The sequence below is a fragment of the Tachypleus tridentatus genome, chromosome 1 (assembly GCF_004210375.1).
Source record: "Tachypleus tridentatus isolate NWPU-2018 chromosome 1, ASM421037v1, whole genome shotgun sequence".
Taxonomy (NCBI): Eukaryota; Metazoa; Arthropoda; class Merostomata; order Xiphosura; family Limulidae; genus Tachypleus; species Tachypleus tridentatus.
In genome coordinates, this window is record NC_134825.1 from 62,946,787 (window position 1) to 62,972,737 (window position 25,951).

Sequence of the window (25,951 nt, forward strand, 5' to 3'; positions counted from 1 at the left end):
GTGAAACTCGCAAGAGATAAACTTGTTTGCAGAATTCTAATTTCTAATCTATATGAGCTTCTTCAAATTCGTTGTGAAATATCGTTTATTTGCAACTGATATTGTTTCGATGCCAATGATGCTACATTCCCACGGAATGAAAACACCTGTTGGACTGCATGAACCATCTAACTGTAATAAGATAACTCCACATACCGAGTTTCGTATGTTATTGCATTTTGTTATTGTTACTTTGACGTCTATATAAAACAACATCATCTTCTCACAATAATTATTCAACTTATTTCTTCCATAACACCAATGATGTACCTGATCGCTGTTGCAGTTGGCATTCTCTCCACAACTCACGCTGTTTGGTAAATTACCCTGATTTTTGTTTAACTTGTTTAACGTACCTTAGTTAGAGTAATGAAATGTAGGTTCAAACTTTTAACTCTGTTTTGAAATAATGTCATCCATAATTCTTTAGCAGGAATAAAGCAAAAATGCTAGTTTTGAAGCTCTAATCCTCGTATCACCAAACGTTTTTTAAACAAAAGTTTTGTTTAGATGCATTATTAAGATTTCGAAGCGTACCACAACTCAGTTTTAAAATCGCCATCTAATTATGATCTGAAAAACGAAAATTAATTGCCTAATGTAAGTTGAGCACCTTATTTTAACTAAATTAGGTCTCCGAAATTTAGTGGGCACATCTCAATAAAAAATATGATAATTTTGATTTTTTATAGAATGTTGTATGATCTTGTGTGGGTAGAAGTTTAAATTTATTATCACGTGAATAAAGGAACGTAAACTGTAAAAAACTTGCAATTATGTCTTTTGTTTGGAATTGAGCACAAAGCTACACAATGGGCTATCTGTGCTCTGTCCACAATGTGTTTCATGCAAGTATGTCAGCAGTAGTTGCCCAGGATTAGAAAAACTATGTTTAGAATTAGAAGTGTCATGTAATTAATGTCGTATATATTTAAAACACTATTTTATTTAAATTGATAACATTTAGAATTTAAGAGAACATTTATGTTTCATGTGCATGATACAATTAGGCTTAACAATTCTCAGAGATAATTTTTGAAGGAATGGTAGGTCGATGAAGTAAGTGAGTAAGAATAAGAAATATAACATACTACTTTTTAAATATAACATACTACTGTCTACTGATATATGATGACAATGTACAGCTTGGCTGTATCGTGATATTTGAAACTTATTTTAGTTTGTGGAAACACATCATGTAAAGGTCAGTCGTTGAATAAAATATCATTGTTACATAAGCGAAGCGAAGTTAAATATTTCCAGAAACCAAATCTAAACCATTTATTTAGTAGCCTATACGTATGACTTTTTTCTATATTTCGAGTGTGTGTGATGATGTAACTAGATACTCACAAAATAATAGAAACACTTTTGAGCTATCCGATATTTTTGTTTAGATAAAATTATATATTTTTTTATTTTTCCTTTTCAGGTTAAAGGAAATCGTTCGCGAGAATTTTCTTCCGACGATACCTGACGGTCCGCCATATTTGGTAAGCTGAAAAAGTTAAATTTTCATGTTGGAAGATATTATTAGATAAAAAAAGATGTCCATTTAAAGGTTAGCTTCAGCTGTCACAGAAATTGGAAAGAGTAGAAAATGCAAAGAACATAACTGATCTAAACAAATATTGATCTAATATTGCAAAACTTAAATTTTATCTGATGATACCCGGCATGGCCAGGTGGTTAAAGCACTCGATTCATAATCTGAGGATCGCCTATTCGTTGGTAAAAGAATAGCTCAAGAGTTAACGATTGGTATCAATGACTAGCTTCCTTCCATCTAGTCTTACACTGCTAAATTAGGGACGGCTATCGCAGTTAGCCCTCGAGTAGCTTTGCGCAAAATTCAAAACCAAACCAATTTATCTGATGTTGAAAAAACTATTTTCTTCGTTATCTAAGATATAAATTATACCTCATTTTACGGCACTGCATGGCTAGGTGGTTAAGGCGCTCGACACGTAATATGAGGATTGTGAGTTGAATTACAGTCACATCAAACATGTTTGCCCTTTCAGCTGTGGGGGCGTTATAATGTGACGGTTTATTCCACTATTCGTTGGCAAAAGAGTAACCCAAGAGTTGGTGGTGGGTGGTGATGACTAGCTGCTTTCCTTTTAGTCTTACAGCACTAAATTATGGACGGCTAGCGGAGATAACCTTTGTATAGCGTTGCGCGAAATTCAAAATTAGCAAACAAACCTCATTTTATATGAATATTTTAAGTAAAGAAGACATGCCCAAACAGGAACAAGGAACTATGTACTTAAGTTAGTTTTTCCATAATTTTCATTGGATAGAAACATTAATACGACAACAAAAAAATCAGAATGATATGTACCTAGTTTGGACCAGATTCTTACCAACTTCTCGAAAAACTCTTAATCTTTTCTACGATTATTTGCATTTAAGCGCAAAACTACGCAGTTGGCTACCTGCTCTCTGCCCACTACGGATGGCTAACCTTAAAGTTTAGCGTTAAAACCTTCAAGCTGGTTCAACGGAAGACAAGATGTAGCTGTAGAAATGTAACAAGGAAATATTTTAAGTTTTTAATAACATATCTGAAAGGTTTTGGTTTTTCTGAAAACATATTTTGTATGAAAAGCACAACTTCTCAGATGGTTTAGGGGCGAGTCTGAGGAACGCTGAAAATCGAATTTCGCAGTGAAAAATGTACAGATAATCTATTGTATAGCTTAGCACTTAGCACTAAACAAAGATAATAATATAATCTATACTTTTATGGTTTGAGATAAAATATATAAACTGTGCAGATTAGTATTGTTCAAAATATAATTAATTATCAATGCTCCTTTCAGCTATAATAATTTTACGAATTGAAAAACGACAACATTTAAACGTATTTTTACTGGATTAGAATTTTCGGAAAGTACAAAAAGAGAGTAACTTCAAACACAAATCGACTTTTTACTGTCTCAACATTCAAATTCCAGAATTTTTCAATGTCACAGGAAAGAAAACGTATTTTGGCCTTAACCATGAAAAGCCAGGGAAAATACTGAAATTTTGTCCTTACTCAAATTTCAAGATAGTTGTGCCTCTGAGAAGTTTACTTACAATTATGAAACTATGAAAGTATTACTTTGTTTAAAAACACTCTAACTTTGAATATCAACTTTCTTACTCCTTTAAAGACGAAAAATTGCAATAACATACTCATGAGAAAACAACGACAACAACAATTACTGATGTACTATTAACGATTTTTTTTAAAACAAAGATCTTCCAAACAGTTTGGTAATTCTTTGTGTTCCACCTGTAATTATTAAAAGCCGTGTAAGTAAACATAAAATGAAAAGATAACCCAATGAATTTGAGCCAAACATATGAACCGATATGAAGTGACTTACCAGCTATTTGGCACTTTCTGAGAAACTCCTCTATTTTTCTGGGAGACAGGTATGAATAAAACTTTCACATTATGCTAAAAGAAATGTGTGTCGATACTTGTGGTGGGCATACCACAGATAGTCCATTAAGTAACTTTGTGCTTCACAACATACAAATAACAAATATATTTCGCTATTATTTTGGATTTCTTTATAATTTTTTTCTACAGATTTATTAACAAGTTTAAAGATAAATGGACGTGATTTTTTACAAAATTTGTATTAGTATATATAAAAGGAACAGTTTTGTTAGTATTTTTTTTAACTCTAGGAACAAGTAACGTGCAAAAACAACCCTTGTAAAAATAAAGGATTTTGTAGAGATACACCAGAGAACGCGCTACAAACACGAAGGTTCTACGAGTGTTTGTGTCAGCGTAACACGTGCGGTCTACACTGTGATATTGGTATGTAGTTAATCGTTACTTCTTTCTCTCTCTTTAGTTTTTATTTTCTTTCTGCATTCAAATACGTCCTACTTGTATAGAAAAGATATATATATATGTATACAATGATCATTTTCATTATTTTTTTAACTTTAACCTTACAATGCCTTTGAATTCAAGAAAATTAAACACTATTTGCTGTGTCCATCGCAAGTTAGCACATAACAATCTATTTTTAGCATAGGTTGGTCATCATATACTTTTTGAGGAGTGTTTTAAGCGAAAAATATTTCATTTTATATTTATCTCTTATAAGTATAGCTTCTAACTGGTCAGCGTTAAGTTTCATGCTTGTATCGCTATAACTAAGGATTCGATTCTTACGGTGGACAGACCGTAGATAACCCGTTGTGTAACAAAGCGCTTAAACCATAAAAACTACAAAAATGTTATAAGAATAAGTAAAATAACCAGAAGAAGAAATGCTGAAGTTTGTCACTTCCAGCCAAGTAAGACTTCAATACGAATACCATAAGTGTAATCCAAAAACACCATAACTGAGAAGCAATTAGGTAAGAACTCACTATTCTTACCATGTTATAACAGGTGCACGAATTTATTCTTTATTTAATTACAACAATTCACAACTTTTTTGAAACAACAATACTATGTTTTGTATATGTTTATCTTATATTAATGTTATAGTAATTGTTCAGTTGAAATAAGATCGACCCTTCTTAATCGACAGCTGTGATTTGTCTATAGCAGATTTTGGAATGTCATCCCTTTCTTTGTTTAATGTTATTTCCAACTGAACAAACGATATTTCTCGAACAACTATCCAAAATTCATATGTAAAATTCAACAACTTTTAAGATAGTTATGTCTTTCGCATGTAATTTAAATGTTGTAACATTTACCGAAGTTACAAATTAACAGTGACTCAACAATAAGAAAAGCCTGTTTATGACCATAGAAAATTACAGTAGTTTGCTGGTTAGGTAGAGTTACAACCAATTGAATAAAATCATAAATAATGTACAGAGACCGCAGACGCCATCTGCTGAACGTGTTATTGCAGTTGGAAAGATTGAACGCTGTAATGGTGAAGAATTGTACAGTACCAAAATAGGGCAGCTGTAGACAAAGATGACTAGTCAGTCCAAGTCAACAGATATTTACTGCCTATCATCCTTCTTCACGATCCTCTTTTCTCGATTAGAAAACTCTTCAGGAATATAATTGAAAATATTTGGTTGGCTAGTGAATGTTATTCTTTTAATCTGAAGTTCACTTGCATCGCCACCTTTGTTAGAGATAAACTTTCTTTAATATTTTTTACGCCTTACTTTTCGGTTGCGGTTATTCTGTCATAATTACGTCCACATTTACTACACTTCTAACATTCAGAAAAATTTGCTACCTTGCACTTATAGGTCAACTTCTAAATTGACGTTTCATAATTCTGTCATAATTACGTCCACATTTGCTACACTTCTAACATTCAGAAAAATTTGCTACCTTGCACTTATAGGTCAACTTCTAAATTGACGTTTCGCCATTCCTACAGACTTTGGAAAGAATGACATAAACCTTTTCGAACAAAAACAGTGTTTTCAATGAATGTATATAAAGACACCTTATAGACCAAAGCCACTTTATAAAGAAATATCGCTTTTACTTACCTTAAAAAGTCACTGTATCTTTTATAAGTGCTTCTCTATTTCATGATTGCTCTTCATTGTTCGATTTGTCATTAAATAACTTGTATTATGACAAAATTGCAGGGAGTACAACAAAGTCACGAATTAACTGGTTTAGCGAACACACCCTGGTTAAGTTATAGATCACTTTTTAAATGGATTTACAACGCTAAAATCAAGAGTTCAATTTCACTCGGTCGACTCAGCAGATACCCCGATGTGGCTCTCCTATAAGAAAAACAAACTCACACACTTATTAAATATTTTCCTTGAGAATCATGAACGGAATATTGAAAATAATAACACTGATTCCCTCGAAATAGCAGAGTAAGAATGTAGTGTTGGTTGTAAGCTTATTTTCATTTATATTGTTTATCCTTTGTGAGTGACTGCATATATTTGATTTTTGTATGTTTGTGTTCCTTGAAGGTAGGAGTTTTGTGTCAAGTTAACTACTTTATGTTTCAAGAAGGATGTGGTCCGTGCATTCTGTTCACTTTCGTGTTTGTTATTTGTTCTTCTCTTGTTAATATATATTTTTATTTCTTTTCGCTCAAAGGAACATTTGAGCTTCATGCCAGTATTCAACTTAGGTGTAGTCCAGATGAAGGCATTATTGATACTTGGGATGCAGATTCATATTTAGTGACAGGATGTCGTAATCTGTGTAATAAATATGCAGATTGTAAGGGTATAAACATAAAACAGTATCAAGACGGTTCTGGGTATTGTTCTATCCTGAAGTATGATCTGAACGATGAAACATGTGTAATGGATCCAATGTCCGAAGTTGGAACTGAATACTGGTTTGAGAGACGTACAGAAAACTGTTAATTTACAATAATAGATAGGAACTGTTAGCGTGTGAAAGTGTTCTTGTTTGAGTGATATTTATAAATAAATAATTACGTAATATTAGTATATGCTATGAATTTGAAGAAATAAAGTATATCTTGTCATATTGTTTATACATTGTCCTATTGTTTATCTAACTAATATTTTTAATGCATGACTTACTTCAATATATTCTGCATCATTAATATTTCCCTTTAGTACAATAGAATATATGTGATTATTCTCAAGTACAATCTCTTAAAACCACAATGAATTAAACAATTTCGTATAAATGCTTAGTTTTAGTTATTGTGAACTCCATTTTGCTCGTTCAAAAATATACATTAGAAAATTTTGCATCTAATATTACAAGACCAGTTAATACCATTACAACTGCCATATTTCCAACCCAGAAGGTTTCGCTCAAACTCAAAAAATGAAAGATAATCCCAATAATTCAATGTATTAGTACACGTGATCGTCAAATCGAAACATCCGTTAATAAAATAGTAACACCATCAAAACTTTAATTAAACAGCAACAGAATAACAACTGGGATAACTTGTGCCAATTAACAGATGAACGTAATGCAAATCCTCCCACCTTTTGGAGAAAAAAATCAAATCTATATGCAATACCTCAAACATAGAACAACAACACTATCAAATACCATATTTTACAGGTAATACAGACAGAAGTAAAGCGATTCTGTTTGCTATTTACCTTGAAATTATTCAATATCCAACCTACATGATCATTTTCTACGGCTTAAATAATTTTATCTCTTCTAATTGTCATACATTCAAACCGCGTTTATTTATGTCCGCAAACATACATGCAAACTTCGACGTTTCTTCCAGTGACATCACTCGACCAATTACCTGCTCGGAAGTGAAAACCCATGTCGAAACTCTTAAAAACTCAGCCCCAGATGACACAATTACTAACCTTGTCCTAAAATAATCTTCCAGATAAATGCATTTCCTCTCTCACCGCCTTATATAACTTCTCAATTTTTTTTTTGAATTTCACGCAAAGCTACACAAGGGCTATCTGCACTAGCCGTCCCTAATTTAGCAGTGTAAGATTAGAGGAAAGGCAGCTAATCATCACCACCCACCGCCAACTCTTGGGCTACTCTTTTACCAACGAATAGTGGGATTGATCGTCACATTATAACGCCACCACTGCTGAAAGGGCGAGCATGTTTGGTGCGGCCGGAATTCGAACCCGCAACCCTCGGGTCGAACGCCTTAACACACCTGGCCATATCGGGCCTATCTTCTCACAAAAAGTAAGGTATTACTCTAAATCAGTGGTTCCCAAACTTTTCTCTCTGGGTCGCACTTTCGGAATGAAAATTTGCTCGCGACACATCGAATTTTTCTATTGATAAAATACCTTCAAAAACGAAAATTCAACCCCTAGCAGTGCTTTATTCATAACATAGAACACAGTTACATTATAATATGATCGTGAGACATCCAGAAAGTATAAAACAATGCAACTACATAAAAACATGATTCATTCACAAAGTATACAAATTCAATGAGAAGTGTGAGCTCGTTTTTGTGCGGTAGTCTCATTTATATTAGGTCTAATTTGAGACAAACAAGTTCTCATACCCTCATCAACACAAATAAGCCTTTATCTTTTATTGTCTTTGATATTTGTCAGACCTAAAAAAATCACTGTTCACAACAATATATCGTGGAGAATTGTAAAATAATGGATAATGCTGTTAAAAAGATGTGTGAATATTGTTTCTAGTCGTATATCCCAAAAGAGTCCAGTGGTATACTCTCATGTTTCATTTTCAAGGTGCGATTACTCAAAATGCATGCCATATCCTTCTCCAAACATAATTCCGGATCTCGTGTAGCTTTGCGCGAAATTTAAAACGAAATCAATTTATCTTATGTTGAAGAAACTATTTTCTTCGTTATCTAAGTTATAAATTATACCTCATTGTTTGGCACAGCATGGTTAGGTGGTTAGGGCACTCGACTCGTAATATGAAGGTCGTGGATTTTTATTCCCGTCACATCAAACATATTTGCCCTTTCAGCCGTGGGTGTGTTATAATGTGACGATTATTTCCACTATCCTTTGGTAAAAGAGTAGCGCAGGAGTTGGCGGTGGGTGGCGATGACCAGCTGCCTTACCTCTAGTCTTACACTGTTAAATTAGCGACGGCTAGCGGCAACAGCCCTTGCGTAGCTTTGCGAGAAATAACAACAAGAAATACCCATTCTCTTCGCGCATATTCTTAATTAAAAATCTTGAGCGTACGTTTTTCAAACATTCCTTATTTCGATTATAAGATAAACTAAGATTTTGCTCAGTAATTCTGCTTTATTTGGCAGTTTTGTGTTATTGGTGACTGTCTAAATGTACTGATTATCAGGTATTTTTTCTGGAATTTCGTTTCTCAAACGGTGGGTTGCGACCCCCTTAGGGTCAAGAGCAGTTTCCAAAGACTCAACATTTTATTTAAGTAAATAAAACTTCGGTAATTTTTTTCATTCTTGTGGAGGTAATGGAGGTCGCAAAGATCAGAACCCGAACACGGGGGTCGTCTAACAAATCCGGCTCATGAACACTGTTGTGAATGCTATTTAAGGTACTTTGTTAATCACAAATCAAAGAACAGGATGCATTATAATACCCAGAGCTTTTGAGAGGTAGACACTTCATGGATGCATCATGAATTATAAATAGCTATTGTCTGCTCCACTGCTTATTAAATATATTCTATAATATCTCATTTGACTGCCTGTTTAAAAGTGTTTCACTGTGAGAGTTGGATGTCGCTATATGCTGATTAGGAGAATTTTGATTTTCTCCTTACTGTCTTTAATTTATCTTCTGGTGATGATAATTCGTTACATTTTGAATTCAGTAATTTAACTTTATTAATTCACTCTTATGGCAAAAAATAAACAAAATGTTTTTATTTTGGCAGCACTAAGAAGAGAAGGAGAAGGCAAAAGTAATAGACATAATATCAAATACGTATGACGAACTTTTTCTTTTGTTTGTTTGAACTTAAGCACAAAAATACAATGAACCATCTGTGCTCTGAACATCACGGTCATCGAACCACAGTTTCTAGCATTGTGATTCCGCAGAGAAAACACTTACTCGAGGGCTATCTGCGATAACCGTCCCTGAGTTTGAAATAGTAATTAACAAACACTTTCTGGACTGGTAATCGTGAGCTCTAAACACCAGGACATGTCAGATCACGACGAACTGAGTTTAAAAATAACATACACAAAGGGTCAAACTAACAAAAGTCATTTATTCCATAACAGAAAAAAAATTGGTTTTATTTTCAAAAAGATTTGTTTCCTTAACATTGCAAATTCTTCAAATCAGCAACATAAGAAATCCTATTGGATGGCGTAACATTAATTTTCTGAAACTCACACGTATCAGGTGCTTTTTGGTAAAGATAACAAATGCCGACACCTGTTGGTCCTGTGATGTAGTTAATACTTTCACATTCAGGTGTTTGCCAGCAAATTTGATGGCAGTATTCATAAATTTCATCTATAGTTCCCGATATTGACATCAAGGCTGGAAAGTCTTCCAGGCACTTCAACTGGTAACCATGGTATCGAATAAACTGTTCTATATATTAAAATAATAATAATAATATTAATAATATTCTCTACAAGTAAGATATAGTCATGTTTTACTTCTTATCTATAAGGTTGACCTAGTTAATGGTACCAAATAAAAAAATCGATGCAAGAGATTTAATATTTTAGTAAAAATAATCTTACATTTATTATTAAATTTTTGTTTGTATAAATGGTTATTCATATAAGTTTGTTATTTAAACATTAGAATTTGGATAACTTGTTCATGGATGAGTCATGAGGGATTAGAATAAAAATTTCTAACAAATTTACGAGTTTGACGTTTGCAATTTTTAGAGACGTTAGTTTCAATTATCTTACCGTTTTCACAATTTTTTCCACAGAACCCTGACGGACAGAAGCAATAGTACGTCTGTGAATGTTCTGGTGGTCGGTATGCTCTAAGACATTTAGCACCATTCTTACAGGGTTGATCAGAGCATGTCAGCTTATCCTAAAAACAAAATCAGAACATATTGCAAACTTCAAAGGGTACAAGTCCATCAAACAGATCGTGTAAAGTAAAGGATAAGTTTATTTTTTTATTTTGTGGAGATTCAAAATTTTAAATAATATTTCACAAAGATTTAACGTGTTTTTAACCAAAGATAAAAGTTTCACGACGGAAGTATACTACCGAGTACGAAGTGAATGTCTTTTCTGGAATATTCTTCACTAACCTAAAATAAAGAAAATTTTATTTCAGTTATAAATGTTCTTGTAAGGATATAAAGTATAATTTTGTTCTTGTATTCAAAAGTAAGTACGAATACCAAGGCAAAATAATACAACTCTAGATATAAGACATTGCTTTTTCTCGTAAACCATGTTCTTCAAAAAATTGAAATCGTTTTCTTGTGTTCTATTTAAAAACTATGCATGATTTAGATTTTCATTATCATAGTAAAGACTGAGGTTTCTTGGTTTCATTCTTTACTACATGAAAGTTTTTTCATACTAATGTGATAAATGTTCTTAAAGAAAGCGAACAACTGGAAGACTACGAAAACTAAACATAACTTTTCGAGCTTCCTCCCAACCAAACTTCAATTAATTTTATTTAATCATTCTCGGTGGCGAATAATGATTAGTATATTTGCTCTATAGTAGATGGTTTACATAATTCAGCTTCCCAGTGGCACAGCAGTATGTCTGCGGGTTTAGCTACCCCATGGTGGGCAATGCACAGATAGCCCATTGCGTAACTTCGTGTTTAATTCAAAACAACAGCGACGTAATTCATAAATTCAAAATTTAGAAAACTTTATGCAAATGCAAAACATTGTCTTGAATCAATAAATTGAAAATTACGTTTACGTGAAACTGTAGCCTGTCTAGTAAAGGAATGAACCAGTACGTCTTACTTTAAACGATTTTCATTTGGCAGGGTTTTATTAAATTAATACGTCTACATATAATATAAAGAAATCTGACCATTAAAAGCAGATGCTAATTAGTAGAAACGATTATTTCATGGTTGTTATTGATTTTTGGCACTTTTAGATTGAGCGTCACCTTGTGAGACATGTGACCAAAGTAGACATCTCTGAGACTCAGGCATAGCATCCCCAATTACGAAGTGTTGACTAAAGAGAGTGGTCAACAGCACATGTGCCTGATATACATAAAATATTAATCAAACGTCAAGATCAAAATATTACATTTTTAATGTTCTCATAACTGAAAGTGTATGACATGTTCAGATGTATACCACAACTTGAACCCTATACGTCGATCAAAAGGTCGTGTCTGTTCACTTTTAAATCCAACATATTCCATTGTAAGAAAAAGGAAACTTGCAATTTTCAACAGATTTAGTTTCGACGAATATTTTTAATTCCAGCGATTCTTTTGTTCCTCTTCTGAAATTGAGTATTTAATATTTCTGAGGAAAGCTCATTAAAAGACTTAACCGTAATAATAATAAAAACATAAAATATGATCTCATTCGTTATTCTATTTCACCTGTTTAATGTTTTTGTTTATTTGCAATATATTATGTGTGCGATAGCGAGGGTTGATTCTTGAAGTTGTAAAATGTTTCATCATGTTTTACATTTTATAATTCCCTCTAAATATGTATAACTTTGGCACAGTTTATTGTACAAAAATTATTCTCAAACTGTATTGTGATACATCTTGTTATACGTAGAGAAGTAAGATTTATTTATCATACTGTGCGAATTACATCTAGATAGCTTTGACAGAATAACAACGACAATGATCATCTGGACTGTAGTAGTGAACTACATCCAGGTTGTTTATCTGTTCATGAAGGCATTTGTTAAAGCAATATCTAAATAACATATGAAAATTTGTATTTAAATATACGAAATATTTTTTTTCCACATTCTCAGGCGATTATTGAAAATTAAACAGCGTAGTAAGTGATCTAATCGGACACATTGAAAGTAAAAATAAATATGTTTGACCGACAGTATACTTACCCTGTGGCCAGTGCGATCCATATCGATAACGCAGACAAAACAACAAGAGATTTCATTTTTTAATGAGTGAAGACAGACAGATAAACAGACGCAGCTCTTGTGTCCGGTACCAACTGATCTTTATGTTATATATGTTCTCTGATGTTATCATTAGCTTATAAAGTCCATATATAAGTGTAAGGAGTTCTCTTGTTTTACATGTCTCAGACATCTGTTTTCTTAGATAATTAACTTCCTTTGGGTGTTCAAACACATGACGAGTACAAACGTACCAGGGAGATATCTCCTAATCGCATGTTACGAAACTCGGCGGTTCCCAATCTTGTGTAATATGAAATGAAATTAATGCTTTAATACTTGTTGACACACGTACACGTCAAGTTTTAATTTTTACTGCCGTCATCAGTCGTTAGTTAGTTTAGCCAAAAGTGCTTCAATAACTTAAAAGAAAAATGCTCATTTAGATCCTGTCTTTACAATTAGAATAACACAACTTCATAAAGAATCAGATCTTACACAACATTTTTAAACATTAAATATTGTATGCTATTTCAGCTTACTCATCTAATTCTGGATCTGAACAGACGAATTCGCAAAGGGGTATCTAACTCAGCCTACTTTTTCTGTACATCACTATGGGAAGTACTGATCAATCTTTTCTATCAGTGTTGCAAGACGTTCCTGTATGAGGCCGTACAATTCAGTGCTCGTTTTAAAATATTTTACCGGTGGGAACATTTCGAGATTATGTTGCATCGATCTTCCGAGCCAGAGCTGAAGCTCTTCTTTTTTTCAATACAGTTAGTTTGTCTGTAGTTGTGAGGATATTGTCATCGCAGCCTAGCATACTGGCGTTGAGCACATTCAACCTGAAAAAGACATCGGCCAAATATGCCAGTTTTGTGCACCAGTCATTCTCATTTAAATGTTGGTACAATGGATTACCTTTTTGTTCCAAAAATGTTCTTAGTTCGTTCTTCAGTTCCAACAACCGATTTAAAACTTTTCCGCGAGACAGCCAGCAAACCTTGGTGTGCAGCTTTAGGCATTGGTGTTCTGATTTCATGTCTTTGCAGAGTTGAGCAAATAGCCGCGCCTTTAGTGGTTTTGCTTTAATGAGGTTCGCGATACGCACAGCCTGATCTGGAACCAACTTCAAATCAACTACAAGGGCCTTGCTGACTAATGCCACTCTGTGTAAAAAAACAATGAGTTGATATTACAACTGGATTTTTCTGTTTGGTTAGTGACAACAAGCCTCTCACATTCCCTATCATAGATGGGGCTCCATTCGTAAAAGTTCCAGCACAAGGATCTCAAGATTTGGAAAATATCTTGTCCTCTGGTATGTTTTTACAAGTTCTTTGCAACATAAAGACTGTGTGATTGTTTCATCATTGGAATTGAATCTGACATATGCAAGCAACTGTGCCTTTCTACTAATGTCGCTCGAATCATCAACTTGAATAGCAAATTCAGAATTCTTCATACTTTCCGAAACACGCTTCTTAATATTAGCTGACATATCAATTATCTTTCTGCGAATTGAATTATCAAACAAAGGAATTTTCATAATTTCTCACTCAGCATCATCAACAGACAAAGTTTTTACAATCAAGCAGCTACCAGACAGAATCAATGTTTCAACTATTGTATGTGGTTTCATCTGTTGATTAATCAATTCAGCCATTTGGTAAGATACAATCTGCATCTTATCTAAGACTGACATTCGTTTTTTAAAATATGATCGTTTGCATTTCTGCTGTTCCAAAAGTCTTTCAAAATATCGAGCATCCTTGTTTGCCAGATTTCCATGTTTTGACGACAGATGTCTTTTCATCTTGCTTGGGACTATCTCCAGCCCATGTGAAACCGAGACTCAGATAGATATCCATATCTTGTAGACAAACTTTCTTTTTCGGAGGTTTGCATGGGCCTGCTACAGGTGTCGAATTCTACGAGCCTTGTTCAGGCACGGTTGTGAAGACAACCATTCTGGATCACAACTTGGACTCAAATCGTCCTCATCCTCACTTAATGTTCTTTTTCTCACTTTGGAAAAATATCTATCCATAATCTGCAAAAAATTAAAATTCAGTTTTTGCAGATGAATTTTTTTAAAATGTCTCTAAATCTTTGATTGTCTTTGAATCTTCCCTTCACACCTGCCATCCTCTCGCGCATCGCTGTTTTGGAACAACAGTTCTAAATTTTCGAAAACAGCTATTATTATTGTAAACCCCAAAACAACGGCGGATTAACAAAATCCAAACAACATATAAGTCTGTTCACTTCGGATTATTGGCGAGAGAAGAGATAAGCAGTGATTTTGTGCACTCTTATGAACATATAGTGGGTTGTGATCGATATTAGACGGTCTCGTTAAGGCTCAGACAGTGGTATAGTGTATTGAAAGGCGATAGAAAAAACAAAACTGAAAAGTAATATCATTCTGTTGCGGGCCATACAGAAGAAGAGAGAAAAACATATAAAGAAAACCCTATCGACATAAAAACTAAAGAAGGATAGGTGCAAGGCTTCTTGAAGCAGACGACATGTCGGCTACAGAAGAAAAACAAGAAATAAGTGAGTCTAGTGTAGATGGCCTAATCCTAAATGAGAGTTTACAACTGAAAACCTTAATGCAGCTTGCTAAAGAAGATCTAAAATTAAAACCTACCCCAGTTAAAGACACAACTAGTAAAGTCAGGAAAAATACGTAAAATAAGCAAAGAGAATGTTAATTTAACAACTGTTGACAGTGAAGCTGAGGCTACACCGATCGCCAATGTAATAGAAAATGAAAACCTAACGATTAGTAGCATAAATAATCACAAATCCACCCTGGATATTGAAACAAACACAAACACACACTCGGAATGTGTGGAAGCTAGTTCTGACGACGAAGGATTTACACTTGTGAAGACTAGAAGTCAGATAAAACAAGAAAAAAAAAGCACTAAGAAATACAAATACAGAAAGACATTCAGAAAGTGAAACTAAACTACCGAAATACGCCATTATTATACAAGGTATTCCAGGAACTTACAACCAGCCTCAACAAGCAAGGAAAATTTACACGTGTAAACCTAAGACAAATATTACTAACATTAAGCGTTTTCCCCGCGGTGTGGTTCTAGTTCAAGGACAGGAACCAGCTGATTAGATTGTTAAAAAATGACCTTCAGACGCTTTTAAAACAGGTAATATTACCATACACTTGCCCGGAGCAAAGTCAACAATCAGATCCTTCGTAATCCGGAGGTTACACCACTCCATCGACATAGAAAACATTAAAGAAGCAATAACAGGACAAAATATAAAATACACTTCAGTTGAACGCATAACTTCAAACATAACAAAATCCAACAAACTTAATTAAAGTAGTTACAGATAACACTCAGGACATAACACAACTAATAAACAATGGTATCACAATGTGGTATCAAAGATACACTGTAGAACAAACTAAAACACCGCCAGTGGTAGTAACACAGTGTTACCAATGCCAAAGGTATGGATGGATATGTAGCACCAGCATGCGAAGCAACTGCGCGTTGTGTAAACTGTGGAGAAAATCACTACACATCGCAATATACTAAACAAAACCCCAAACCTAAATGCTGTAACTGTGGGAAAGAACACATGGCAAACTATAAAGGTTGCCAGAAATACAAATCAATTAAGACACTTATATGAATTTAAAAATCCAAACACGCACAAGCCACAGACACAAACAATCCAAGAACAATCAAAATCAACTACCACTCAGAAACCAGAAAACACAACCTGCACCACAAACTCATATGCTGCAATAGTAAAAAAAAACATCACATAGTCAGGAAAAACCACCAACAGTTAGTGAAGATTTACCGAAAACAACTGAAGTCACACACAAAACCACACCTATGAATATTGAAAATACATTAACCAATGCCATTACTTCCACTTTCTCTGAAATAATGGCCGAATATACAAATCCAAATAATGAAAACAGTTTAATAGACATAATCATTAAAATAATTATGAAGAGCATCCAAAAATACCTACCACAATCTTAACATATATCATGAACTCTGTCAACCATGGATAAATTCACAGTACTACACATCAATATCCATGGTGCTATAACTTCCAAGAAACATGAGATTGAAGATATAACCAACTCCATGAAACCAGATGTCTTTGTAATTAGTGAAACTGCCCTCTATAACTACCATAGATTCAAAATAAAAGGATACTCGATCATAAGACAAGATAGGAAGGATAAGAGAGATCCAAACAGAAGAATATTATTACTGTATAAAACTGAACTTATAGTTCAGGAACTCAGAACACCTTCCTTCTATGAGTCAGTAGTAATAAACGTAAGAACTCAAAATAATACTGAAGTAACAGTGGCGAGCATGTATTGGTCGCCTAGCAAAGTATTAGATACTAATCTATTACATTCCATATATAACCACAATCCCAATATAGTAATTATAGGATATTTAAATAGCAAACATATCACATTCAACTGTAGATGTACAAACCCAAAGGGTAAAACACTTTATAAACTTCTAGCTGAAACTAATATGATCTTGTTAAATAATGCAACACCGACACATATCTTGTACGCATATGGCACCAGTGAAATACTGGACTTATGCCTGTGTTCGTATAATATGAGTAGTAAATTCATAAGCTTCTCTGTTGGTCACGATATAGATAGTGACCAACTTCTAGTCTGGTGTATCTTCAATCTCACCCCCCACTTAAACAAAATTAAAGTAAAAGTTAAACTAAATTATAAAAAGCCAATTGGCCACTATTTCAATCAGTCATAGACCAAATTGTACCAACTGAAGTGCCAAACTTCGTTGCGGACCCATCAGATATAAATGAATATAGTCATACAATCTCTGAGTGCCTGAAACATGCAGCAAACAGCTCAATGTCGAAACAAAAACACTTCACAACACACTTATGGCAACCACATAAAGAAATAATACACTATTAAAAGAAAGAACAAAACAACGCAGACAGTACATACAAAATCGACTGAATTTTGCCAAAGATAATGTAGATAAAGACCAGGACTTCTGGAATAATGTTCTTTGGATAGATGAATCCAAAATTGAATTATTTGGACACCAGAACAGAGAACATGTTTGGTGTAAACCAAATACAGCATTCCAGGAAAAGAACCTCACACCAGCTGTGAAGCATGGAGGTGGAAGTGTCATGGTTTGGGGCTGCTTTGCTGCAGCAGGACCTGGACAGCTCACAATCATAGAAGCCACCATGAATTCTACTGTGTATCAGAAGGTGCTTGAAGATCATGTGAGACCATCTGTACGAAAATTAAAGCTGAAGCGGAACTGGACTCTGCAACACGACAATGACCCAAAACATACCAGTAAATCCATCAAGGACTGGCTGAAAACTAAGAAATGGAGAGTTCTGGAATGGCTGAGTCAAAGCCCAGATCTTAAGCCCATTGAGATGCTGTGGGGTGACTTGAAACGGGCTGTACATGCAAGAAACCCCTCAAACACAAACATCTCACAGCTGAAAGAATTCTGCATTGAGGAGTGGGGCAAACTTTCTTCAAACCGATGTCAGAGACTGGTAGATGGCTGCAAGAAGCGTCTCACTGCAGTTATTTCAGCCAAAGGGGGTGACACTAGCTATTAGGGGGTAGGATGTCCTAACTTTTTCCTCAGTTAGAATATGCATTTTTGTCGAATTACATTTACAGAAGATCTTGAAAAGTCTTATCTTCAGTTTTAATTGTTTAGTTATATTCCTATAATCTCTCAGTGTTGTTGAAATTGAGATTAAATATTTATATATCCAAAAATGTTACAAAAATACACAGGCTTTCATAGGGTGTCCTAACTTTTTCATATGACTGTACATTAGACCGATAATAGAATACGCATTTCCAACTTGGATAAACATAACACAAAAACAATTACACAAACTACAAAAAATACAAAATTCAATCTTAACTTCAGCTTATAAAGTACCAAGTACCACTTCATCCACATTAATGCACAAGTATACAAACATAGAAACAATATCTGAAAGACTCTTGCATAATGCACTAAATTATTTTAATAAAATTGGCATAACAATGATTTATTATGTGATTTCGACAGATACTATGTATATGATGAACATAGTCTTAAGTACCTCTCTACAATGAATATATATTTAAGAAATATAAATCAAGCTGGCCACCATGCACTAGACGTTTAAAACTAGTATTATTTCTTCTTCTTTTTATTACGTTTTTTTTTTCATTTCCTTTCTCTTTCTTTTCTTTTATTTATTTTTATTATTATTATTATTTTATTTTTCCGATAAATTTTATTTGGGAATTTTCGCACAAAGCTACTCGAGGGCTATCTGTGCTAGCCGTCCCTAATTTAGCAGTGTAAGACTAGAGGGAAGGCATCTCCACCCACCGCCAACTCTTGGGCTACTCTTTTACCAACGAATAGTGGGATTGACCGTACATTATACACCCCCACGGCTGGGAGGGCGAGCATGTTTAGCGCGACGCGGGCGCGAACCCGCGACTCTCGGATTACGACTCGCACGCCTTACCCGCTTGGCCATGCCAGGCCCTTTCCGATAAATACATAAGGAAAAAAACGAATATATATATATATATATAAACGAATAAAAGTGAAAAAAATTGAATAAAAGAGGAAAAAAATATATAAATCGATAAAGGGAAAAAAAGGGGCAAATCAAGATAATATATGGACATTGCCCTGAAAAGAGCCGGAGTGCTGTGGGACACTCTGGCCCCAAAAGCACTACAATAACAACATAGTTGTAGCTGAGAATTAAAGTTAGGGATGAAAGAAGAGGTCTTGTGCACCTGACCCTCCTGGGTATTTGAAAATTAAACATAGCTAAATACCCACAAAGAAGAAGCAGATATTCACCCCTTATTATCAGTGGCAGATCGGGAGTTAATGTTGAGAGGAAGGGCAAAGTTTCAGAAAGTTGGTGCCAATGTAAGCGTGGTGTCCAGACGCGATGCCTCAGAAAATTGCACTTTTACGTCACTTGCAATAAAGAAATACGCATGAAATCACTCTAAAATCATCTCGTATACTTTCAAGGCTAATTAATAAACTGACTGTCTGTCAGATAAATTCATAGTGGAAACATTGACACTTATGCCTCCTAGATTCAGATCTTAGCCTGATTAAACTTTCCCACCTGTTGTGTCTCATTCTCCAATTCACATACATACCTTTTGTATGTATAATGTACATATGCACGCATATACATGTTTGATATATATATATGTGTGTGTGTGGTCGTACATACTATCTAATAAGCTAAAAAGTCTCAACAAAAATAAAAAATGCTGTACAAATCAAAAGGATCTCCTTAGTACAGACTATAATGTGGGAAATAAAATATACCCTAGGGTTTAAAGATGAGTAAGAAAGTAGGACCCATATTGCGATAGGGATACACCGTCTATTAGTGTTAACCTCCGTTGGCCAGTCTCGTAAGAAGTTCATAAATATATAATTGTATATTTAACTATTTCATGTCATTATAAGGCACATTTAAAATAGTGTTTTGCATTTTAGGTATAGCTGCATTCTGTAACAAATCTGCTGCAATAGCATATCACATTAAATATTATCTTAATAACTAATCACTGATATGCTATTCACTGTAGCTCTCAGAAATTTACACTCCCCATTTTCTAAACAGGTGCATGATTAACAGGTCAACAGGTATTTGAATTAAATCAGAAGCTGCCTTTATTTGCCCTTGGTATTAATAACAAAGGTGAAATAGAATTCCTCCATTCTCTTTGCGCAAATGCTTAATTAAATCTCTAGTGCGTACGTTTTACAAACGTTCCTTTTTTCAATTATAAGATAGTTGGCAGGTTTGTGTTATTGGTGACTGTTTAAATATATTCATTATCAGATCTTTTTTCTAGAATTGAGTTTTTCAAACGGTGGGTTGGGAACTTCTGAGGGTGAAGAGCAGGTTTCTAAAGACTCAACATTTTATTTAAGTAAATAAAACTCCGGTAATTTTTTCATTCTTGTGGACGTAATGGAGGTCGCGAAGACCAGATCCTGGACACAAGGATCGCCAAACAAACCCGGCTGATGAGCACTGTTGTGGATGCTATTTAAGGTACTTTGTTAATCACAAATGACAAAACAGGATACATTATGATCCCCAGAGCTTTCGAGAGCGAGACACTTCATGGATGCATCATGAATTATAAATAGCTATTGTCTGCTCCACTGCTTATTAAATATATTCTATAATATCTCATTTGACTGCCTGTTTAAAAGTGTTTCACTGTGAGAGTTGGATGTCGCTATATGCTGATTAGGAGAATTTTGATTTTCTCCTTACTGTCTTTAATTTATCTTCTGGTGATGATAATTCGTTGCATTTTGAATTCAGTAATTTAACTTTATTAATTCACTCTTATGGCAAAAAATAAACAAAATGTTTTTATTTTGGCAGCACTAAGAAGAGAAGGAGAAGGCAAAAGTAATAGACATAATATCAAATACGTATGACGAACTTTTTCTTTTGTTTGTTTGAACTTAAGCACAAAAATACAATGAACCATCTGTGCTCTGAACATCACGGTCATCGAGCCACAGTTTCTAGCATTGTGATTCCACAGAGAAAACACTTACTCGAGGGCTATCTGCGATAACCGTCCCTGAGTTTGAAAGAGTAAATAACAAACACTTTCTGGACTGGTAATCGTGAGCTCTAAACACCAGGACATGTCAGATCACGACGAACTAAGTTTAAAAATAACATACACAAAGGGTCAAACTAACAAAAGTCATTTATTCCATAACAGAAAAAAAATTGGTTTTATTTTCAAAAAGATTTGTTTCCTTAACATTGCAAATTCTTCAAATCAGCAACATAAGAAATCCTATTGGACGGCGTTACATTAATTTCTTGAAATTCACACGTATCAGGTGCTTTTTTGAAAAGTTTACAAGTGCCGACACCTGTTGGTCCTGTGATGTAGTTAATACTTTCACATTCAGGTGTTTGCCAGCAAATTTGATGGCAGTATTCATAAATTTCATCTATAGTTCCCGATATTGACATCAAGGCTGGAAAGTCTTCCAGGCACTCCAACTGGTAACCACGGTATCGAATAAACTGTTCTATATATTAAAATAATAATAATAATATTAATAATATTCTCTACAAGTAAGATATAGTCATGTTTTACTTCTTCTCTATAAGGTTGACCTAGTTAATGGTACCAAATAAAAAAATCGGTGCAAGAGATTTAATATTTTAGTAAAAATAATCTTACATTTATTAATAAATTTTTGTTTGTGTAAGTGGTTATTCATATAAGTTTGTTATTTAAACATTAGAATTTGGATAACTTGTTCATGGATGAGTCATGAGGGATTAGAATAAATATTTCTAACAAATTTACGAGTTTGACGTTTGCAATTTTTAGAGACGTTAGTTTCAATTATCTTACCGTTTTCACAATTTTTTCCACAGAACCCTGACGGACAGAAGCAATAGTACGTCTGTGAATGTTCTGGTGGTCGGTATGCTCTAAGACATTTAGCACCATTCTTACAGGGTTGATCAGAGCATGTCAGCTTATCCTAAAAACAAAATCAGAACATATTGCAAACTTCAAAGGGTACAAGTCCATCAAACAAATCGTGTAAAGTAAAGGATAAGTTTATTTTTTTATTTTGTGGAGATTCAAAATTTTAAATAATATTTCACAAAGACTTAACGTGTTTTTAACCAAAGATAAAAGTTTCACGACGGAAGTATACTACCGAGTACGAAGTGAATGTCTTTTCTGGAATATTCTTCACTAACCTAAAATGAAGAAAATTTCATTTCAGTTATAAATGTTCTTGTAAGGATATAAAGTATAATTTTGTTCTTGTATTCAAAAGTCAGTACGAATACCAAGGCAAAATAATACAACTCTAGATATAAGACATTGCTTTTTCTCGTAAACCATGTTCTTCAAAAAATTGAAATCGTTTTCTTGTGTTCTATTTAAAAACTATGCATGATTTAGGTTTTCATTATCATAGTAAAGACTGAGGTTTCTTGGTTTCATTCTTCACTACATGAAAGTTTTTTTCATACTAATGTGATAAATGTTTTTAAAAAAGGCGAACAACTGGAAGACTGCGAAAACTAAACATAACTTCTTAAGCTTCCTTCCAACCAAACTTCAATTAATTTTATTTCATCATTCAAAACAACAACAGCGACATAATTCATAAGTTATAAATTTAGAAAGGTTTATACAAATGAGTAAAATCATGGTCTTAAATCAATAAACTAAAAATTACGTTTACGTGAAACTGTAGCCTGTCTAGTAAAGGAATGAACCAGTACGTCTTACTTTAAGTGATTTTAATTTGGCAGGGTTTTATTAAATTAGTACGTCCACATATAATATAAAGAAATCTGACCATTAAAAGCAAATGCTAATTAGTATAAACGATTATTTCATGGTTGTTATTGATTTTTGACATTTTTAGCTTGAGCGTCACCTTGTGAGACATGTGACCAAAATAGACATCTCTGAGACTCGGGCATAGCATCCCCAATTTCGAAGTGTTGACTAAAGAGAGAGGCTCACAGCACGTGTGCCTGATATACATAAAATATTAATCAAACGTCAAGATCAAAATATTACATTTTTAATGTTCTCATAACTGAAAGTGTATGACATGTTCAGATGTATACCACAACTTGAACCCTATACGTCGATCAAAAGGTCGTGTCTGTTCACTTTTTAATCCAACATATTCCATTGTAAGAAAAAGGAAACTTGCAATTTTCAACAGATTTTGTTTCGACGAATATTTTTAATTCCAGCGATTCTTTTGTTCCTCTTCTGAAATTGAGTATTTAATATTTCTGAGGAAAGCTCATTAAAAGACTTAACCGTAATAATAATAAAAACATAAAATATGATCTCATTCGTTATTCTATTTCACCTGTTTAATGTTTTTGTTTATTTGCAATATATTATGTGTGCGATAGCGAGGGTTGATTCTTGAAGTTGTAAAATGTTTCATCATGTTTTACATTTTATAATTCCCTCTAAATATGTATAACCTTGGCACAGTTTATTGTACAAAATTATTCTCAAACTGTATTGTGATACATCTTGTTATACGTAGAGAAGTAAGATTTATTTATCATACTGTGCGAATTACATCTAGATAGCTTTGACAGAATAACAACGACAATGATCATCTGGACTGTAGTAGTGAACTACATCCAGGTTGTTTATCTGTTCATGAAGGCATTTGTTAAAGCAATATCTAAATAACATATGAAAATTTGTATTTAAATATACGAAATATTTTTTTCCATATTCTCAGGCGATTATTGAAAATCAAACTGCGTAGTAAGTGATCTAATCGGACACATTGAAAGTAAAAATAAGTAGGTTTGACCGATAATATACTTACCCTGAGGCCAGTGCGATCAATATCGATAATGCAGACAAAACAACAAGAGATTTCATTTTTTAATGAGTGAAGACAAACGGGTAAACAGTCGCAGCTCTTGTGTCCGGTACCAACTAATCTGTATGTTATATATGTTCTCTGATGTTATCATTAGCTCACAAAGTCCATGTATAAGTGTAAGGAGTTCTCTTGTTCTGCATATCTCAGACATCTGTTTCCTAAGATAATTAATTTCCTTTGGGTATGTAAACACATGACAAGTAGAAACGTACCAGGGAGATATCTCCTAATCGCACGTTACGAAACTCGGCGTTTCCCAATCTTGTGTAATATGAAATGAAATTAATGCTTTTATACCTGTTGACACACGTACATGTCAAGTTTTAATTTTTACTGCTGTCATCAGTCGTTAGTTAGTTTAGCCAAAAGTGCTTCAATAGCTTAAAAAGAGAAATGCTCATTTGGATCCTGTTTTACAATTAGAATAACACAACTTCATAAAGAATCAGATCTTACACAACATTTCAAAACATTATGATGTTCTAGTGGGGCAACGACAAATGAAAAAACAATAGTAAAACAGGCACCAAAATTGGAGAACACACTATAAGTCAAAATATTGCTATACTTTTATTGTATAAAAACTGATTGCACTGAAGTTTGTATCTTTATTTTTAATGTAATAGCAAGATGATTTAATTGTACGTGCGTGCCAGTCATTGTATGTAAAGTATTTTATGATACTTGTATGCAGGAAAAGAAACTGTAGATGGATCAAGGTTTGTATTAATGGCTATTGTTGTTTTTACAAGTTAAACTGTTGTTGTCAACAGGGTACAATGTTTTAACTTTACTGAATGAAATCAAACGTGATCTGAATTTTGTCAGCTAAGAGCTGCTAGTGAGTTGTCCAGATAGACGTTAATTGTGTCATTTCTCCAGAGGTTGATGGCATCAACTGGCCAGATAGAGGTTTCCAGCATTACTTGTTGAGTTAAAAGTGTCCAGTTTTAGAAATACTTCTAGAAATTCTAAACACCAATTTTTCCAAGTAAAGGTTGTAAATATAATAACAATAAGTTGTCTTGCTAGAGATTACAGACGTCAGTTATTCAGTTAGAAGTCACCAGCATGTGTTTCCCAACCAGAAACTGCCAGCATCAGTAGTCCAAACAGAGACTGCCAGTACAAATCTTTCAGCCAGAGGTTGGTTCATAAGTAATCAAGGTAGAAGTTACTAGAAGAATTTAGCCAGGTAGTGATTATGATTGCAACTATCCAACTAGAAGTTGGCAACACTAGTTGTCCACTCAGATATTTCCAGCATCAGTTGTACAGTTAGAAGGTAGCTGTATTAACTATCTATAAGCTAGAAGTTGTTTCAACTGTACAGTTAGAAATTGTAAACATTAATTGTCTGACTATAAGTCACAATCAGTTGTTATCCATCTAGAGATTGTATGTATCGACTATCTACTCTTTTCCTAGTTAGTTTCCTCGGAACTAAATGGTGCTATTCTGTAAACGTATTTCATACAGCGGTTTGTAGCAATAACACATAAATAGACTCATCTTGTTTTTCACAACTGTTGGTATCGTACAAATTAATTACATTTAACGAACTTTTTGCATGTTGTATTAATAATAGTTACACCACAGTTTTGGTTAGTTCCTTAACGATATGACAGTACAAACTGAACAAACAAATATTCGTATACTGTATAAAATGTCTGAGACAAACTTTGTCAAATATGTTATATTTATTGCCAGTATTCAATATAAATGCGTAGTTTCAGAGTAAAGATGGCGATACCGAGACTACATCTTATTTAATTAATTTCAAATGGTTTAAGGTTTTAAAAGACTAATCTCTAAAGCTTTAAGCCATTTGAAATTAGAAAATAAGATATTATCTAAACTGTTCAAGTATTTCATGTTGTTTGGTGTCTAAAGAATTCAACCTAAGAATAGTTTAAAC

General features: G+C 33.8%; 3 protein-coding genes across 4 annotated transcripts; 1 reads left to right on the forward strand and 2 right to left on the reverse strand.

The window, feature by feature from the left end:
• Positions 1 to 203: 203 nt before the first annotated feature.
• Positions 204 to 6,513, forward strand: LOC143250312 (uncharacterized). Of its 2 annotated transcripts, none has more exons than XM_076500768.1 (4): positions 204 to 356; positions 1,472 to 1,532; positions 3,730 to 3,865; positions 6,107 to 6,513. In XM_076500768.1, the coding sequence occupies exons 1-4, from the start codon at positions 301 to 303 to the stop codon at positions 6,379 to 6,381; spliced, it is 528 nt and encodes a 175-aa protein (XP_076356883.1). In that variant the 5' UTR covers positions 204 to 300; the 3' UTR covers positions 6,382 to 6,513. The 2 variants fall into 2 exon arrangements, with proteins under 2 accessions (XP_076356883.1, XP_076356888.1); XM_076500773.1 differs by lacking the exon at positions 204 to 356 and adding an exon at positions 444 to 639.
• A 3,152-nt stretch (positions 6,514 to 9,665) lies between these two features.
• LOC143250358 (uncharacterized) lies at positions 9,666 to 12,630 on the reverse strand. Its single transcript, XM_076500806.1, has 4 exons — positions 12,476 to 12,630; positions 10,666 to 10,708; positions 10,350 to 10,482; positions 9,666 to 10,017 (listed from the first exon to the last, which is right to left on the reverse strand). Exons 1-4 carry the CDS (start codon positions 12,529 to 12,531, stop codon positions 9,737 to 9,739), a joined length of 513 nt encoding a protein of 170 aa, XP_076356921.1. The 5' UTR covers positions 12,532 to 12,630; the 3' UTR covers positions 9,666 to 9,736.
• An 8,678-nt stretch (positions 12,631 to 21,308) lies between these two features.
• Positions 21,309 to 24,125, reverse strand: LOC143250347 (uncharacterized). The gene is made up of 4 exons (XM_076500796.1): positions 23,974 to 24,125; positions 22,309 to 22,351; positions 21,993 to 22,125; positions 21,309 to 21,660 (listed from the first exon to the last, which is right to left on the reverse strand). Exons 1-4 carry the CDS (start codon positions 24,027 to 24,029, stop codon positions 21,380 to 21,382), a joined length of 513 nt encoding a protein of 170 aa, XP_076356911.1. The 5' UTR covers positions 24,030 to 24,125; the 3' UTR covers positions 21,309 to 21,379.
• Between the last annotated feature and the right edge of the window lie 1,826 nt (positions 24,126 to 25,951).